The sequence below is a fragment of the Onthophagus taurus genome, chromosome 3, assembly GCF_036711975.1.
Source record: "Onthophagus taurus isolate NC chromosome 3, IU_Otau_3.0, whole genome shotgun sequence".
In the NCBI taxonomy this organism is placed as follows: domain Eukaryota; kingdom Metazoa; phylum Arthropoda; class Insecta; order Coleoptera; family Scarabaeidae; genus Onthophagus; species Onthophagus taurus.
The window spans coordinates 28,933,417-28,951,623 of NC_091968.1; the positions used below are offsets into that span (position 1 = coordinate 28,933,417).

General features: G+C 29.6%; 2 protein-coding genes across 3 annotated transcripts in view; one reads left to right on the top strand and one right to left on the bottom strand.

Moving 5' to 3' along the window:
• The first annotated feature begins 407 nt into the window (after positions 1-407).
• On the top strand, positions 408-4,303 carry LOC111421747 (uncharacterized). Its single transcript, XM_023054931.2, has 2 exons — positions 408-1,372; positions 3,994-4,303. Exons 1-2 carry the CDS (start codon positions 530-532, stop codon positions 4,273-4,275), a joined length of 1,125 nt encoding a protein of 374 aa, XP_022910699.2. The 5' UTR covers positions 408-529; the 3' UTR covers positions 4,276-4,303.
• The window catches only part of LOC111421751 (furin-like protease 2), a 62,882-nt gene continuing 48,976 nt past the window's right edge, over positions 4,302-18,207 (bottom strand). For both annotated transcript variants that reach the window (XM_023054936.2, XM_071194733.1), the window contains exons 9-14: positions 15,646-15,833; positions 15,435-15,591; positions 15,104-15,381; positions 14,560-15,045; positions 5,449-5,630; positions 4,302-5,395 (exon numbers count right to left, since the gene is read on the bottom strand). In XM_023054936.2, coding sequence (XP_022910704.2) covers positions 5,219-5,395; positions 5,449-5,630; positions 14,560-15,045; positions 15,104-15,381; positions 15,435-15,591; positions 15,646-15,833 — 1,468 coding nt within the window. In that variant the 3' untranslated portion in view covers positions 4,302-5,218. The remainder of the gene's footprint in view (positions 5,396-5,448; positions 5,631-14,559; positions 15,046-15,103; positions 15,382-15,434; positions 15,592-15,645; positions 15,834-18,207) is intronic.

An 18,207-nucleotide genomic window follows, 5' to 3' on the forward strand; every position in this document is an offset into this window, starting at 1 on the left:
AATTAGCATCTTTTTTGACACTTTTAGGTTATACGAAAATGTAAGTTTTGTTTCAACATTTTTTTTCTCAATATTTTTCCAATCCAACCCAACAATTATTATACATCATTTTAAAGAGAAAGCTTTGAGCTTTAATTTAGAATAAGTCTCATTCCGTAATTTCAATAAATACGGCTTCCAGGAATTTTTAAATTAACATCTTTTTTGATATTTTTAGGTTATTCGAAAATGTAAGTTTTATTTCAACATTTTTTTTCTCTATATTTTTCCAATCCAACCCATCAATTATTATACATCATTTTAAAGAGAAAGCTTTGAGCTTTAATTTGAAATAAGTTTCATTTCTTAATTTCAATAAACACGGCTTCCGGAAATTTTTGAGTTAGCTAAAAAAACTAAACAAATTAAAAAAAATATAAAACAACATTTAATCATAAATTTTAAAATTAATAATTTAAACGATCAAGATAATAAAATTGCGTGTATATAAAGAAATTTTATTCATTTTCCATGATAAATAAATGAAAAAATGTTTAAAGAAAACATCCAACGTAGAAAAATACTTTTTAACATTTTATTTTTCGCCCGTTTTTTAACATTATCACCTTCTTATAATCGTTTAAGAAAGAAGTTAACTCACCTTTACAAATGGAAGTTTTATCATTTAGTTTTCACCGCGCTTATGTTTTATTTATATTATTTAGCTTTCAAAATTCCAAGTCTACCAAAAAAACCATATCTCGATTACTTTTTAGACGTAACTAGCACCTTTATAATTCGTTTAATGAATTTGATAACAATGTTGGGTTTGATTTTTACCGCGACGAGAAACTGGGAAGAAATGTTAACGTACATCGTTGAAATTGAAGAGGATTTGATGGATTATTCAAAGTTTTTGGGTAAAACTTTAACGAAACGAACTATTTTTTGGTATTATTTTAAAAAGGTGGTTTTATGCGTTCTTATTTTCATTGGAGAAGCGGTTATTGCCAGGGAAAATTACGCTCGATGGTTTCTTTTAAGAGGAATTGCTTTATTTGAGGCCAATCTTTTAATGATTATAATCGATGATGTTGCTATGATTATTAAGGCCGATTTTGATTTGTTAAATCAAGTTTTAATTCATGATTACATCAAAAATAATAAAATCGAAAATAAAGAAAATAATTTTCCAATTGAGATTAATAAAGTAGCAAAAATTTATATTAAGTTATATAAAACGATGGACATTTTTAACGAGTTATTCGGTTGGGAGGTTGTTTTATTATACATTTTAACAGTTATGAGTTCTTTACCTGCTTTAGAAAAAATTATTGGTTTTGAATTTGGTGTAAAAGTAATTGGGGATATGATTTTAGCTTTTTGGAGGATTGTAAGTATTACTTTACGTTTTTTATTATCCCAATCACCTCTCTCATCCATCTTTTTCCCTCAACTCACTACATCTTCTCAACACATGTTCTAGCCTCTCTCACCTCCTCAATTGGACCGCGTTATACATCAATTCAGGATCTAACAACGGGATCTCTCTAAATATAGAATAGAGAGGCTCGAACTATTGAAAATTGTTTGGTGCCTATCAATTTTTATCACAGAACACTGATGACAGCCATCACAAGCACAGAATCCGTTTGGTCAGTCGTTTTACGATTACACAGGGTGTTTCTGTAAGTCGTGGTATAAATTTAATCACAAATACCAGAGTCAAAATGATGTTTCGTGTAAACATTTTTTAAGAAAATTATTGATTTTGTACTTTTCAACTTTTAATCAATGTGAAATGACCCAAAAAACACGTTAAAAATAAAAAGAAAGTGCTGAAAAGTGACGAACACTAGATTAACTTCAGTTATAAAACTTCTATTATACTATAACTAACTTCAGATTTAAAATGTCAACCTCAATTTTGACATATTTGTAATCTTCATTAAAAATCCTTTAAAATAAGTACAAACACGACATATTTATCTTCAATATTAATGAAGTTATGGTCAACTTCCGGTTTGGAATGTCAACGTCAATTTTGACATATTTGTAATCGTCGTGAAAAATCCTTTAAAATGAGTCCAAACATGATACGTTTAATTCCAATATTTCTCGAGATATAAGCAACTTCCGATTTGAAATGTCAATGTCATTTTGACATATTCTTAATTTTTATAAAATGTTTTAATATTTGTCACAAAAACAAAAATATAATAAAAAGAAAACAAAAATTAAGGTTGGTATTAATATTTAAAAATTAAATTGCTATCTTCATTGTTGCTAACTTCCGGTTTAATGTTTTTTATTCAAATTTTTTTATTTTTTGAGATAAGTGCGTCATCTTCGAACTTATTTTAAAGGTTTTCTTAATAAAGAATACATCATGAAAGATCACCATGAAGTTGTCCATTTGTCTATTATATGATAACTAACTTCAGGTTTAAAATGTCAACCTCAATTTTGACATATTTGTAATCTGCATTAAAAATCTTTTAAAATAAGTACAAACACGACATATTTATCTTCAATATTAATGAAGTTATGGTCAACTTCCGGTTTGGAATGTCAACGTCAATTTTGACATATTTGTAATCGTCGTGAAAAATCCTTTAAAATGAGTCCAAACATGATACGTTTAATTCCAATATTTCTCGAGATATAAGCAACTTCCGATTTGAAATGTCAATGTCATTTTGACATATTCTTAATTTTTATAAAATGTTTTAATATTTGTCACAAAACTAAAAATATAATAAAAAGAAAACAAAAATTAAGGTTGGTATTAATATTTAAAAATTAAATTGCTATCTTCATTGTTGCTAACTTCGGGTTTAATGTTTTTTATTATAACTTTTTTATTTTTTGAGATAAGTGCGTCATCTTTGAACTCATTTTAAAGGTTTTCTTAATAAAGAATACATTATGAAAGAACACCATGAAGTTGTCCATTTGTTTATTATATGATAACTAACCTCAGCTTTCAAATGTCAACCTCAATTTTGACATATTTGTAATCTTCATTAAAAATCCTTTAAAATGAGTACAAACACGACATACTTATCTTCAATATTAATGAAGTTATGGTCAACTTCAGGTATGGAATGTCAACGTCAATTTTGACATATTTGTAATCGTTGTGAAAAATCCTTTAAAATGAGTCCAAACATGATACGTTTAATTCCAATATTACTCGAGATATAAGCAACTTCCGATTTGAAATGTCAATGTCATTTTGACATATTCTTAATTTTTATAAAATGTCTTAATATTTGTCACAAAAACAAAAATATAATTAAAAAAAAATCAAAAATTAAGGTTGGTATTAATATTTAAAAATTAAATTGCTATCTTCATTGTTGCTAACTTCGGGTTTAATGTTTTTTATTCAAACTTTTTTATTTTTTGAGATAAGTGCGTCATGTTTGGACTCATTTTAAAGGGTTTTTAATGAAGATGACAAATATGTCAAAATTGACGTTGACGTTTCAAACCGGAAGTGATTGTATTTCCATTAATATTAAAGTTAAATATGTCGTGTTTGGACTCATTTTAAAGGATTTTTTATGAAGTTGACAAATATGACAAAATTAAAAGTTGAAAGTTCGAACTTTTTGGTTTTGTGAGATAAATGCGTCAAGTTTGGACTCACTTTAAAGATTATTTTATGAATATTACGAATATAATAATAAAATTAAAGCAGATATTGACAACTGAAAGTTTTTTTCACGACTAAACCTGAATGTTTCTAGTTCTCGTTCTAGTTTTAGTTCAATAAAAAAATACAATATAGTAATACCTTATGCTAACTAGTGAGTTAAAACAAATAAATTTTAGGTCTTTCGGTATTCAGCATTTTTTCTAAGATAAGTTTTACACCTTTACCTACCAAACAGCATGAAAATCTCTAAAAGCGTTAAAATTTCGCTTAGTCAAGTGATGTATAACGCGATCCAATTGATTGTAAATATTAATAAAAATTTATTACAATTTATTTTTGTTTCTTTTTAGACAAATTGTATGTTTGTAACAAAAACGGGTCATCACATAATGAAAAAAGGTGAAAGATTTGGCACATTAATCTTTACAATATCAAATAAACTATCGAGATCATCAGAATACGAATTAATTAGGAAAGATGTACGGTTTTTAAGGGAAATGTACAGCGAATTTAAACCGGAATTATCAGCGGCCGCCGTTTTTTCAATTGATTATTCGGTTTATTACGCTTTATTCACGTTGATTATGTCTTATTTGGCAATTTTAATGCAATTTAAATATCCGAATAATTAATTTTTGTTGGAATAAAACAAATTGGAGATTCCAAAGATCATTTTATTATCATTATTGCATATTGCGCGTAGACAGAAAAAAGTTGTCAAATTAGTTACAAAGAAACGATCGTTTAAGACACGTAGTTATTTAAACAATGATCGTTTTCTTTTTATATTTGTTCGTTATCGTTATTATTATTATAAAAAATACACAAGGTTCGACATACAAGTCTCCCGCAATCACATATACAAGTAAATATACAAAAACATGCTTAGGAGACAATCACATACTTTTGGTAACTTTTCGACACAGTGATATGTACTCAAAAAATTTATAAATTAATTTTTATTTATTTTAATTTACATAATTAATTATACACTTTTTTTTTTAATTCCCCCGTTTCAATTTAATTTTTTTACACAATATCAAATTCGTTTGGTTTTTTTTTTTTAATAATAATAATAATCTACTATTTACAATTATCTCGTTTATTGTATCAATTTTTTATTCATATAAAAAACAAATTCGTAATAAAATAGATGTTTTTTTTATTCAGCATCTTATTTTTTTAATTTTTCGTCTTCAAAAATCTTTTTTTATATTTCAATTCACAATAAAGTTTTAAAACGTGATAATCTTTATTTTGCTCTTAAATGAAAAATAGTTTTATATTAAAAATAAAAATCGACGATCTACAAGGTACAAGATAAAAATTTAAGGCTTCGCATCCTCTCGGTATCACCGGATTCTTGTTATTACATTAATGTATATCATATTTTTTAATTCAAATACCTGTTTCTTTTTTTTTTTTTTGTTTAACCGACTTGAAAAACAATTACCTACAGCTTTACAATTATGTATAAATGTATATACACACGTTGTTGTTGTTTTTGTTGTTGCTACATCATTTTTATCTTTGTATTTTTTTATTTTTCTTAAATATCCTTAATTATTTTTCCCCCTAACAATCAGATTTATTATTTGGTGGCTTCGTTTTTCTCCTCTCAACCTCCCCGCTATCTGTATCAGAAGATTCATCGGCATCGCTCGCAGGTAAAATATTGTAGTTACAAGTCACCTTTGGTTTTTTTATTGAAATCCTGCTATATTCATTCGAAGGTACATTATCATTTCCTCTCTACAAAAAAAAAACAACTTAATAATCGTTAAAAACAATCTTAATAACCCCACCTGTAAAACCAACATAACTACAATCAAAACTATACACAAACAAATAAATATCGTCGTCCCAATAATAAAGACAAACGGATGTATCACTTGAAGCGTCGAAGACACGGGCTCCGACGACACTAAATACGCCTCAACGCTCACCGCATCATCACTTTTACGACTCGCCATTTGAACATTACAACCTACAAAATTTGGCATTATTAAAAATTAATTATAAAAATTTGAGGAAAAATTCAAGAATCATCATGCTTGGCTTAAAAATCGACCATTTCAATTTGATAAACTTAAAAGTAATGTTATTTTCACTAAACTATATCTCGTGTAATTATCATTTGTATGCCGACGACCTGCAGATATATATACTACTACTGTTGCTGAATTTCCGGCAGCTATTGTGCGACTTAATAACGATCTATCTAACGTCTTGAACTGGTCTCGGAGATACGGACTTAAGTTGAACTCAGTTAAAACGCAAGCTATTGTGTTTGGAACTCGTCAATTACTTGGTAAGATTAATCCATCTGCCTGCAGTGATCTGATGCTGGATGGTAATGTCATACGGTTTTCTAACACAGTTAAAAATCTTGGAGTCCTTCCACTGTCTTGGAAACCGCAAATTCAACATGTTTGCAGAAAAGTCTATGCTTGCTTCCACTCTTTAAAAAGACTTCGCTGCTCTCTTCCTCCTGTGGTGCGTCGTAATCTTTGTTACTCTCTTATATTTCCTCACTTCGACTCTTCTGAGTAAATTGCAGCGGCTACAAAATAATTGTATCCGGTTCATATTTGACCTAAATAGATTTGAGCATGTAATCGCAATTACATTCAGATGTTAACCTGTGAGAGACGTAGATCCTTTCGTTTATTAACCATTTTATTTAAAATCCTTCATAACTGCACCCCAAAGTACTTATCAGATAGGTTCCAGCAATTATCAACTCATGAGCTTGCTACTCGTTCACGTTCTGATACCATTCTTACATTTCCCGTTCATAAAGAGCCACTTGCTTGCCCTTTAACTGGCTGTTTCCTGATTCTTTGTTCTTTGTCTCTCTCTTTTTTTCCTCTCTTCAACTGCTCTCACTTGTTGGCAACTGATATCCGGCAGATTCTTTTAGTTTCTTTTAGTCGCTCTCTATCTCTCTTTTTGTGTCTTTTCTTTATTTTTCTCTTTGTTTTTCTTTTCTTGCTTAATCTTATTTGGTGATGTTAATAATATCTAATTATCACTACTTGCCATATTCAGCAAATACTATTTTTATTTTTGTTTGTTCAGTTGGGTCATTTGGCAGAGATCGCTTGTGCGATAAAATGATCCATTTGCTGATACTGTTTAAGTTAAGTGTATCTTATGTAATTTTGTATTTTTGTCTGTGGCAATAAATGATAAATAAAAATAAATAAATAAACTAAGTGAGATTACAACGTATATTTTCGGATGAAATATCTTTGATTTTCTTAGACTTTCGATGCATAACGACTCTATGTTAATACTAGAACTAACACAAGACCGAAAACTAGAATCATTCGGGTTTAGCCGCACGTCTCTCAAGACGGCTAAACCCGAATGATTCTAGTTTTAGGTCTTGTGTTAGTTCTAGTGATAGTGCTAAGTAGCGCTAGTTGGCGTTAGATATCACTATGTTGCATATTTTTATTGAATTAAAACTAGAACTAACACTAGACCTAGAACTAGAATCGTTCGAAACTTGCACTGTCATTAGAATTAACACAAGACCTAGAACTAGAAATATTCGGGTTTAGCCGTCTTGAGAGAGGTGCGGCTAAACCCGAATGATTCTAGTTGTAGGTCTAGTATTAATTCTAATATTGCACTAAAACTATCATTAGAACTAACACAAGACCTAGAACTAGAATCATTCGAGTTTAGCCGTCTTAAGAGACGTGCGGCTAAATCCGAATGATTCTAGTTCTAGGTCTAGTGTTAGTTCTAGTTTTGCACTAACACTATCACTAGTACTAACACAAGACCTAAAGACATTCGGATTTAGCCGTCTTGAGAGACGTGTGGCTAAACCCGAATGTTTCTAGTTCTAGGTCTAGTGTTAGTTCTAGCTTTGCACTAGCACTATCATTAGAACTTTACTAACACAAGACCTAGAACTAGAATCATTCGGGTTTAGCCGTCTTGAGAGAGGTGCGGCTAAACCCGAATGATCCTAGTTGTAGGTCTAGTGTTAGTTCTAGTTTTGCACTAGCACTATCACTAGAACTAACACAAGACCTAGAGACATTCGGATTTAGCAGTCTTGAGAGACGTGCGGCTAAACCCGAATGTTTCTAGTTCTAGGTCTAGTGTTAGTTCTAGCTTTGCACTAGCACTATCATTAGAACTTTACTAACACAAGACCTAGAACTAGAATCATTCCGGTTTAGCCGTCTTGAGAGAGGTGCGACTAAACCCGAATGATTCTAGTTCTAGGTCTAGTATTAATTCTAGTATTGCACTAAAACTATCATTAGAACTAACACAAGACCTAGAACTAGAATCATTCAGGTTTAGCCGTCTTAAGAGACGTGCGGCTAAACCCGAATGATTCTAGTTCTAGGTCTAGTGTTAGTTCTAGTTTTGCACTAGCATTATCACTAGAACTAACACAAGACCTAGAGACATTCGGATTTAGCCGTCTTGACAGACGTGTGGCTAAACCCGAATGATTCTAGTTGTAGGTCTAGTATTAATTCTAGTATTGTACTAAAACTATCATTAGAACTAACACAAGACCTAGAACTAGAATCATTCGGGTTTAGCCGTCTTAAGAGACGTGCGGCTAAATCCGAATGATTCTAGTTCTAGGTCTAGTGTTAGTTCTAGTTTTGCACTAGCACTATCACTAGAACTAACACAAGACCTAGAGACATTCGGATTTAGCCGTCTTGACAGACGTGTGGCTAAACCCGAATGATTCTAGTTGTAGGTCTAGTATTAATTCTAGTATTGTACTAAAACTATCATTAGAACTAACACAAGACCTAGAACTAGAATCATTCGGGTTTAGCCGTCTTAAGAGACGTGCGGCTAAATCCGAATGATTCTAGTTCTAGGTCTAGTGTTAGTTCTAGTTTTGCACTAGCACTATCACTAGAACTAACACAAGACCTAGAGACATTCGGATTTAGCCGTCTTGACAGACGTGTGGCTAAACCCGAATGATTCTAGTTGTAGGTCTAGTATTAATTCTAGTATTGTACTAAAACTATCATTAGAACTAACACAAGACCTAGAACTAGAATCATTCGGGTTTAGCCGTCTTAAGAGACGTGCGGCTAAATCCGAATGATTCTAGTTCTAGGTCTAGTGTTAGTTCTAGTTTTGCACTAGCACTATCACTAGAACTAACACAAGACCTAGAGACATTCGGATTTAGCCGTCTTGACAGACGTGTGGCTAAACCCGAATGATTCTAGTTGTAGGTCTAGTATTAATTCTAGTATTGTACTAAAACTATCATTAGAACTAACACAAGACCTAGAACTAGAATCATTCGGGTTTAGCCGTCTTAAGAGACGTGCGGCTAAATCCGAATGATTCTAGTTCTAGGTCTAGTGTTAGTTCTAGTTTTGCACTAGCACTATCACTAGAACTAACACAAGACCTAGAGACATTCGGATTTAGCCGTCTTGACAGACGTGTGGCTAAACCCGAATGATTCTAGTTGTAGGTCTAGTATTAATTCTAGTATTGCACTAAAACTATCATTAGAACTAACACAAGACCTAGAACTAGAATCATTCGGGTTTAGCCGTCTTAAGAGACGTGCGGCTAAACCCGAATGATTCTAGTTCTAGGTCTAGAGTTAGTTCTAGTTTTGCACTAGCACTATCACTAGAACTAACACAAGACCTAGAGACATTCGGATTTAGCCGTCTTGACAGACGTGTGGCTAAACCCGAATGTTTCTAGTTCTAGGTCTAGTGTTAGTTCTAGCTTTGCACTAGCACTATCATTAGAACTTTACTAACACAAGACCTAGAACTAGAATCATTCGGGTTTAGCCGTCTTAAGAGACGTGCGGCTAAACCCGAATGATTCTAGGTCTAGTGTTAGTTCTAGTATTGCACTAACACTATTATTAGAACTTTACTAACACAATACCTAGAACTAAAATCATTCGGGTTTAGCCGTGTTGAGAGACTTGCGGCTAAACCTGAATGTTTATAGTTCTAGGTCTAGTGTTAGTTCTAGTGCCAGTGCTAGGTAGCGTTAATTAGCATTAAATATCACTGTGTAGCATATTTTTATTGAATTAAAACTAGAACTAACACTAGAACTAGAAATATTCGGGTTTAGCCGTGCGCCTAAAAATAATTTTGATGTTTCTTCAAAGAGTTTCGACTCACGGCTAAGAAAAAAACGTTCAGGCGTTAATGTCAACGTAAATTTTATTATCATATTCGTAATCTTTATAAAATAACCTTTAAAATGAGTCCAAACATGACGGACTTATCTCAAAAAACAAAAAAGTTAGAATAAAAAACATTAAACCCGAAGTTAGCAACAATGAAGATAGCAATTTAATTTTTAAATATTAATACCAACCTTAATTTTTGATTTTTTTTTAAATATATTTTTGTTTTTGTGACAAATTAAAATATTTTATAAAAATTAAGAATATGTCAAAATGACATTGACATTTCAAATCGAAAGTTGCTTATATCTCGAGAAATATTGGAATTAAACGTATCATGTTTGGACTCATTTTAAAGGATTTTTCACGACGATTACAAATATGTCAAAATTGACGTTGACATTCCAAACCGGAAGTTGACCATAACTTCATTCACATTGAAGATAAATATGTCGTGTTTGTACTTGTTTTAAAGGATTTTTAATGCAGATTACAAATATGTCAAAATTGAGGTTGACATTTTAAACCTGAAGTTAGTTATTATATAATAGACAAATGGACAACTTCATGGTGTTCTTTCATGATGTATTCTTTATTAAAAAACCTTTAAAATGAGTCCAAACATCTTTAAAATTATCTTAAAAAACAAATTCGCACTTATATTTCGAGTAATATTGTTTTTAAATATTAATACCAACCTTAATTTCTGATTTTTTTAATATATTTTTGTTCTTCTGACGAATTTTGACATTTTATAAAAATTAAGAATATATCAAAATGACATTGACATTTCAAACCGGAAGTTGCTTATATCTCGAGTAATATTGGAATTAAACATATCATGTTTGGACTGATTTAAAAAGATTTTTTCACGACGATTACAAATATGTCAAATTTAACGTTGACATTCCTAACCAGAAGTTGACCATAACTTCATTAATATTGAAAATAAATATGTCGTGTTTGTACTCATTTTAAAGGATTTTTAATGAAGATTAATACATTCCAATAATATACAACCAATCAGAGTAACGATCGTTTAAAATTTCGACCAATAACGTGATTTTTTAAGTGGATAAAAGGTAGCTAGATTTTTCAACTGAATAAATCACGTGATATTTTTTTTATAACTGATATAAACACGACTACCATAATATTATATACTTTTGTTTACCTGTCACATTTTTGACAAGTGTAATTAAGTCAAAAATAGTTAAAAATTGTCAATAAATTGTGCAATTGTCATGTATTAATCTTCCTAAAATACACTCGAGCTTAATTTTAAATCAGGATAATTTTATTTTTAATTCACTCAAGTTTTGTTATCCTTTGGAAATAACTCTCATTCAAAATTATTTAAAATTATTTCCAAGCTCTTGTGTATTTACCCCCGATTAAAAATATGTCAAAATTAAGGTTGGCATTTTAAACCTGAAGTTAATTATCATATAATAGACAAATGGACAACTTCATGGTGTTCTTTCATGATGTATTCTTTATTAAAAACACCTTTTATGATGCATTTATATCAAAAAACAAATAAGAGAATAGAAAACATTAACCTTGAATTTTTTTAGTTCTAGGTTCTAGTTTTGCACTATCACTAGAACTAACAGAAGACCTAATACTAGAATCATTCAAATATTAGTTCTAGTGACAGTGCTAGGTAGCGTTAGTTAGCATTAGATATTAAAGTCCCTAGATTATCAAAGTACTAATATGTCAAAATTTGACGTTGACATTCCTAATCGGAAGTTGACCATAACTTCATTAATATTGAAAATAAATATGTCGTGTTTGTACTCATTTTAAAGGATTTTTAATGAAGATTACAAATATGTCAAAATTCAGGTTGACATTTTAAACCTTAATTTTATTATTATATTCGTAATATTCATAAAATAATCTTTAAAGTGAGTCCAAACTTGACGCATTTATCTCAAAAAACCAAAAAGTTCGAACTTTCAACTTTTAATTTTGTCATATTTGTCAACTTCATAAAAATCCTTTAAAATGAGTCCAAACTCGACATATTTAACTTTAATATTAATGGAAATACAATCACTTCCGGTTTGAAACGTCAACGTCAATTTTTACATATTTGTCATCTTCATCAAAAACCCTTTAAAATGAGTCCAAACATGACGCACTTATCTCAAAAAATAAAAAAGTTTGAATAAAAAACATTAAACCCGAAGTTAGCAACAATGAAGATAGAAATTTAGTTTTTAAATATTAATACCAACCTTAATTTTAGATTTTTTTTAATATATTTTTGTTTTTATGACGAATTTTAAGCCATTTTATAAAAAATTAAGAATATATCAAAATGACATTGACATTTCAAACCGGAAGTTGCTTATATATCGAGTAATATTGGAATTAAACGTATCATGTTTGGGCTGATTTAAAAAGATTTTTTTCACGACGATTACAAATATGTCAAATTTGACGTTGACATTCCTAACCGGAAGTTGACCATAACTTCATTAATATTGAAAATAAATATGCCGTGTTTGTACTTATTTTAAAGGATTTTTAATGAAGATTATAAATATGTAAAAATTGAGGTTGACATTTTAAACCACATAAAGCCTGTGTATTCGAAATATTCGAGCCAAAATGACGGTTTGACAGCTTGCCAGTGCACGTCACCACTTATTTACAAAAAATATTGTCGTCTTTTTGCCTTTGGAGTTGCAAAAAAACAACTTCATGGTGTTCTTTCATGATATATTCTTTATTAAAAACACCTTTAAAATGACTCCAAACATGATGCATTTATATCAAAAAACAAATAAGAGAATAGAAAACATTAACCTTGAATTTTTTTAGTTCTAGGTTCTAGTTTTGCACTATCACTAGAACTAACACAAGACCTAATACTAGAATCATTCAAATATTAGTTCTAGTGACAGTGCTAGGTAGCGTTAGTTAGCATTAGATATTAAAGTTCCTAGATTATCAAAGTACTAATATGTCAAAATTTGACGTTGACATTCCTAATCGTAAGTTGACCATAACTTCATTAATATTGAAGATAAATATGTCGTGTTTGTACTCATTTTAAAGGATTTTTAATGAAGATTACAAATGTCAAAATTCAGGTTGACATTTTAAACCTTAATTTTATTATTATATTCGTAATATTCATAAAATAATCTTTAAAGTGAGTCCAAACTTGACGCATTTATCTCAAAAAACCAAAAAGTTCGAACTTTCAACTTTTAATTTTGTCATTATTGTCAACTTCATAAAAAATCCTTTAAAATGAGTCCAAACTCGACATATTTAACTTTAATATTAATGGAAATACAATCACTTCCGGTTTGAAACGTGAACGTCAATTTTTACATATTTGTCATCTTCATCAAAAACCCTTTAAAATGAGTCCAAACATGACGCACTTATCTCAAAAAATAAAAAAGTTTGAATAAAAAACATTAAACCCGAAGTTAGCAACAATGAAGATACCAATTTAATTTTTAAATATTAATACCAACCTTAATTTTTGATTTTTTTTATTATATTTTTGTTTTTGTGACAAATATTAAGACATTTTGTAAAAATTAAGAATATGTCAAAATGACATTGACATTTCAAATCGGAAGTTGCTTATATCTCGAGAAATATTGGAATTAAACGTAAACGTGTCATGTTTGGGCTGATTTAAAAAGATTTTTTCACGACGATTACAAATATGTCAAATTTAACGTTGACATTCCTAACCGGAAGTTGACCATATCTTCATTAATATTGAAGATAAATATGCCGTGTTTGTACTTATTTTAAAGGATTTTTAATGAAGATTATAAATATGTCAAAATTGAGGTTGACATTTTAAACCACATGAAGCCTGTGTATTCGAAATATTCGAGCCAAAATGGCGGTTTGACAGCTTGCCAGTGCACATCACAACTTATTTACAAAAATGTCGTCTTGCTGCCTTTGGAGTTGTAAAAAAAGCAGTAAAAAGGGCTTTCGACTCTTCAAAGTACAACGAGAAAAAAGAAAGAAAGGAAATTTGGCGTAATTTTAACAACAGAACATAGTTTTAAATTTCCCGCTTGACTTTCGAGAGGTATTTTGATGATCTAGGGACTTTATTAGATATCACTGTGTTGCATATTTTTATGTAATCAAAATTAACACTAGACCTAGAACTAGAAACATTCAGGTCTAGCGGCACGTCTTTTAAAACAGCTAAATGCGAATAATTCTAGTTCTAGGTCTTCTGTTAGTTCTAGTGATAGTATAAAAGTAGAACTAACACTAGACCTAGAACTAGAAAGTATCGAGTTTAACTCCACCCAGAATTTACAACCCATTAATCATGCCCAACCCGACATTTGAGAAATTCGCACTGGTTTAAACGTTAATTAACCTAACTCAAAGTGGAATTTCTACACAAAATTCTTAAAGAGGCTGCATCAGACATAGATGTTAGGTTATCTTTAGTTTATAGATGGTAAACAACGACATTTTAGTCGTTGTGTGTCGAAAACCTAAGTATTAACCGTATTTCACCCGAAAATATAACCGTTTTAACCAAATATGCTGCGAAAATACTTATATGGTTTCGATGACGTCACGTCGAAACTTTAAAGTGGTTTTTCGATAAATTTTACACTTTTTCTTATTTGTAACGGCTTACTTAAGTTATTTCCTGTCGATTAAAAAAATTTTCGATTTTTAAGCGAGATGATAATTCTTGAATTAAACCAAAGTGAATTTTTTATACCAAAACAATCTTTACACGTTACATGACACTTTTGACAACCATAATCAGTCTTGTAAAACCCGTCGGGACAATCAGGTAAGCACGCCCCGGCTGCAAATTCCCACCCCGCGGGACAAGTAACGCATTGATCACTTCCGGGGCCACTACACGTTTCACAACTAAGATGGCATCGTGTGCAAACGTCGCGATCGCTGTAATAACCATCGGCACATGCTACCAAACACCGCCCGTTTTGTAATAACAATCCTTTTGTACATTCAGTACAATTGTTTTTAGACCAACATTCCGAGCAGGTGTGAACGCATGGGATGCAATTTTTACTGGTGGGAGTGTCTCGGTAAAAACCTTTGTTGCATTGAGATACGCAATGAGTTCCTTCTAAAAGTAGGGGGTCTACACAGGAAAGGCAAGCATCTTCTGTTGGACCATCGCATGTTTCACACGTTGAGTGACAAGGTTTACAAAATGTCCCATCTTTGTATTCATCTAAAAGTTTAGAAATTTTTTTTATTAATTATTTAATTAATTAATTTTTTGTTTATACCAGGATCACATTTTTGACTTTCAATCTCATTCGGCACACATCGTCCTTTACCATTAAGTTCCCACCCTTTCAAACACACCAAACAATTCGTGCGATTACATTCTATACATCCATTGGGGCATTCAACACATTCTCGTTGAACTGGATCGGAATAATGTTTATCAGGACATTTTTCCTCGCAACTTCCTTTTAACCAGAAACGATCATGCCCACAATTAACGCATTGGGAACTATTTGATCCTGTACATGTTTCACACGTTCTATGACAAGGTGCACACCTACAAGATACATTTAATTATAAGTATTTGAAATAATTTTTTTAATAAGTTACGTATAATCTTCAGTTTCAAAAGTTTTTGGTGGACAGGATGCTAGGCACTTATTTTGGTATAATACTAAGTGGCGTTCGCAACTGAGACAATCATCGGGGCGTTCTTGGCAACTTCTACAATTTGGTTGACATGGAATACATCTTTTATTCCTTACATCTACTTAAAAAAATATATTTGTATTTGTAAATAAAAAACTAAATGATTGTTTACCTTCATAATATCCTTCTGGGCATTGTTGCAAGCAAACATTTAGATCGATAACATGAACATAACCAGGTGAGCATGTTTGGCAATGTTGTTGGGTTGGTCCCGAGCACGTAAAACAAGATTCATGACAAGGTTGGCAAACTCTATCTCGATCTGAATAACTTCTTGGTGGGCAAACACTAACACAAGTTCTAAAAAAAAAGAAATTATTAATATTATTTTATACTTGAAATGTCATTGTCAAAAACAAACTCCAAAACAATACCAACCTAAAAAAAAAATTTTTTAACGCATTTTTTTGAATAAATATTGGTTATAATCTAATTAAAACCTCAAAAATCGTTCAAATAAATGGAGCTTAATGATGATTTTCGTTATTAATAAGTGAATAAGTTAAAAATTATAAAATATTATTAATTAGTTATAGTACGAATTTATAGTAATAGATGGCGGTGCGGGATTTTTATATTTGAGCTGTCATTTTTGAAAATGTCTATAATTATTGCTAAAATATCATTTTAACCATTAAAATATTAAAATCGTTAATGTAAGTGGGGGTTAATGACGATTTTCGTTATTAATAAGTAAAAAAAAATAAAATGTTATTAATTATTAATACTACGAATTTATAGTAATAGATGGCGGTGGGAGATTTTTATATTGGAGCTATCAGTGTTGAAAATGTCTATAATTATTGCTAAACTATTATTTTAACAATTAAAACATCAAAAATCGTTAAAATAAATGGAGCTTAATGATGATTTTCGTTATTAATAAGTGAATAAGTTAAAAAATTATAAAATGTTATTACTTAGTTATAGTACGAATTTATAGTAATAGATGGCGGTGGGCGATTTTTATATTTGAGCTATCAGTATTGAAAATGTGTATAATTATTGCTAAAATATCATTTTAACAATTAAAATCTTAAAAATCATTAATGTAAGTGGAGGTTAATGACGACTTTCGTTATTAATAAGTAATAATTATAAAAAATAAAATGTTATTAATTATTAATAGTACGAATTTATAGTAATAGATGGCGGTGGGGGATTTTTATATGAGCTGTCATTATTAAAAATGTCTAATTATTGCCAAAATATCATTTTAACAATTAAAATCTTAAAAATCGTTAATGTAAGTGGAGGTTAAGGACGACTTTCGTTATTAATAAGTAATTAGTAAAAAAAATAAAATGTTATTAATTATTAATATTACGAATTTATAGTAATAGATGGCGATAGGAGATTTTTATATTTGAGCTATCAGTATTGAAAATGTCAATAATTATTGCTAATATATCATTTTAAGAATTAAAATCTTAAAAATCATTAATGTGAGTGGAGGTTAATGACGATTTTCGTTATTAATAAGTAATAAATAAAAAAACTAAAATGTTATTAATTGTGAATAGTACGAATTTCTAGTAATAGATGGCGGTAGAGGATTTTTATATTTGGGCTGTCATTATTGAAAATGTCTAATTATTGCTAAAATATCATTTTAACAATTAAAATCTTAAAAATCGTTAATGTAAGTGAAGGTTAAGGACGACTTTTGTTATTAATAAGTAATTAGTAAAAAAAATAAAATGTTATTAATTATTAATATTACGAATTTATAGTAATAGATGGCGATAGGAGATTTTTATATTTGAGCTCAGTATTGAAAATGTCAATAATTATTGCTAAAATATCATTTTAACAATTAAAATATTAAAAATCATTAATGTAAGTGGAGGTTAATGACGACTTTCGTTATTAATAAGTAATAATTATAAAAAATAAAATGTTATTAATTATTAATAGTACGAATTTATAGTAATAGATGGCGGTGGGGGATTTTTATATGAGCTGTCATTATTAAAAATTTCTAATTATTGCTAAAATATCATTTTAACAATTAAAATCTTAAAAATCGTTAATGTAAGTGGAGGTTAAGGACGACTTTCGTTATAAATAAGTAATTAGTAAAAAAAATAAAATGTTATTAATTATTAATATTACGAATTTATAGTAATAGATGGCGATAGGAGATTTTTATATTTGAAAATGTCAATAACTATTGCTAATATATCATTTTAAGAATTAAAATCTTAAAAATCATTAATGTAAGTGGAGGTTAATGACGATTTTCGTTATTAATAAGTAATAAATAAAGAAACTAAAATGTTATTAATTGTGAATAGTACGAATTTATAGTAATAGATGGCGGTGGGGGATTTTTATATGTGCTGTCATTATTAAAAATGTCTAATTATTGCTAAATCATTTTAACAATTAAAATCTTAAAAATCGTTAATGTATGTGAAGGTTAAGGACGACTTTTGTTATGAATAAATAAATAGTAAAAAAAATAAAATGTTATTAATTATTAATATTACGAATTTATAGTAATAGATGGCAATAGGAGATTTTTATATTTGAAAATGTCAACAACTATTGCTAATATATCATTTTAAGAATTAAAATCTTAAAAATCATTAATGTAAGTGGAGGTTAATGACGATTTTCGTTATTAATAAGTAATAAATAAAGAAACTAAAATGTTATTAATTGTGAATAG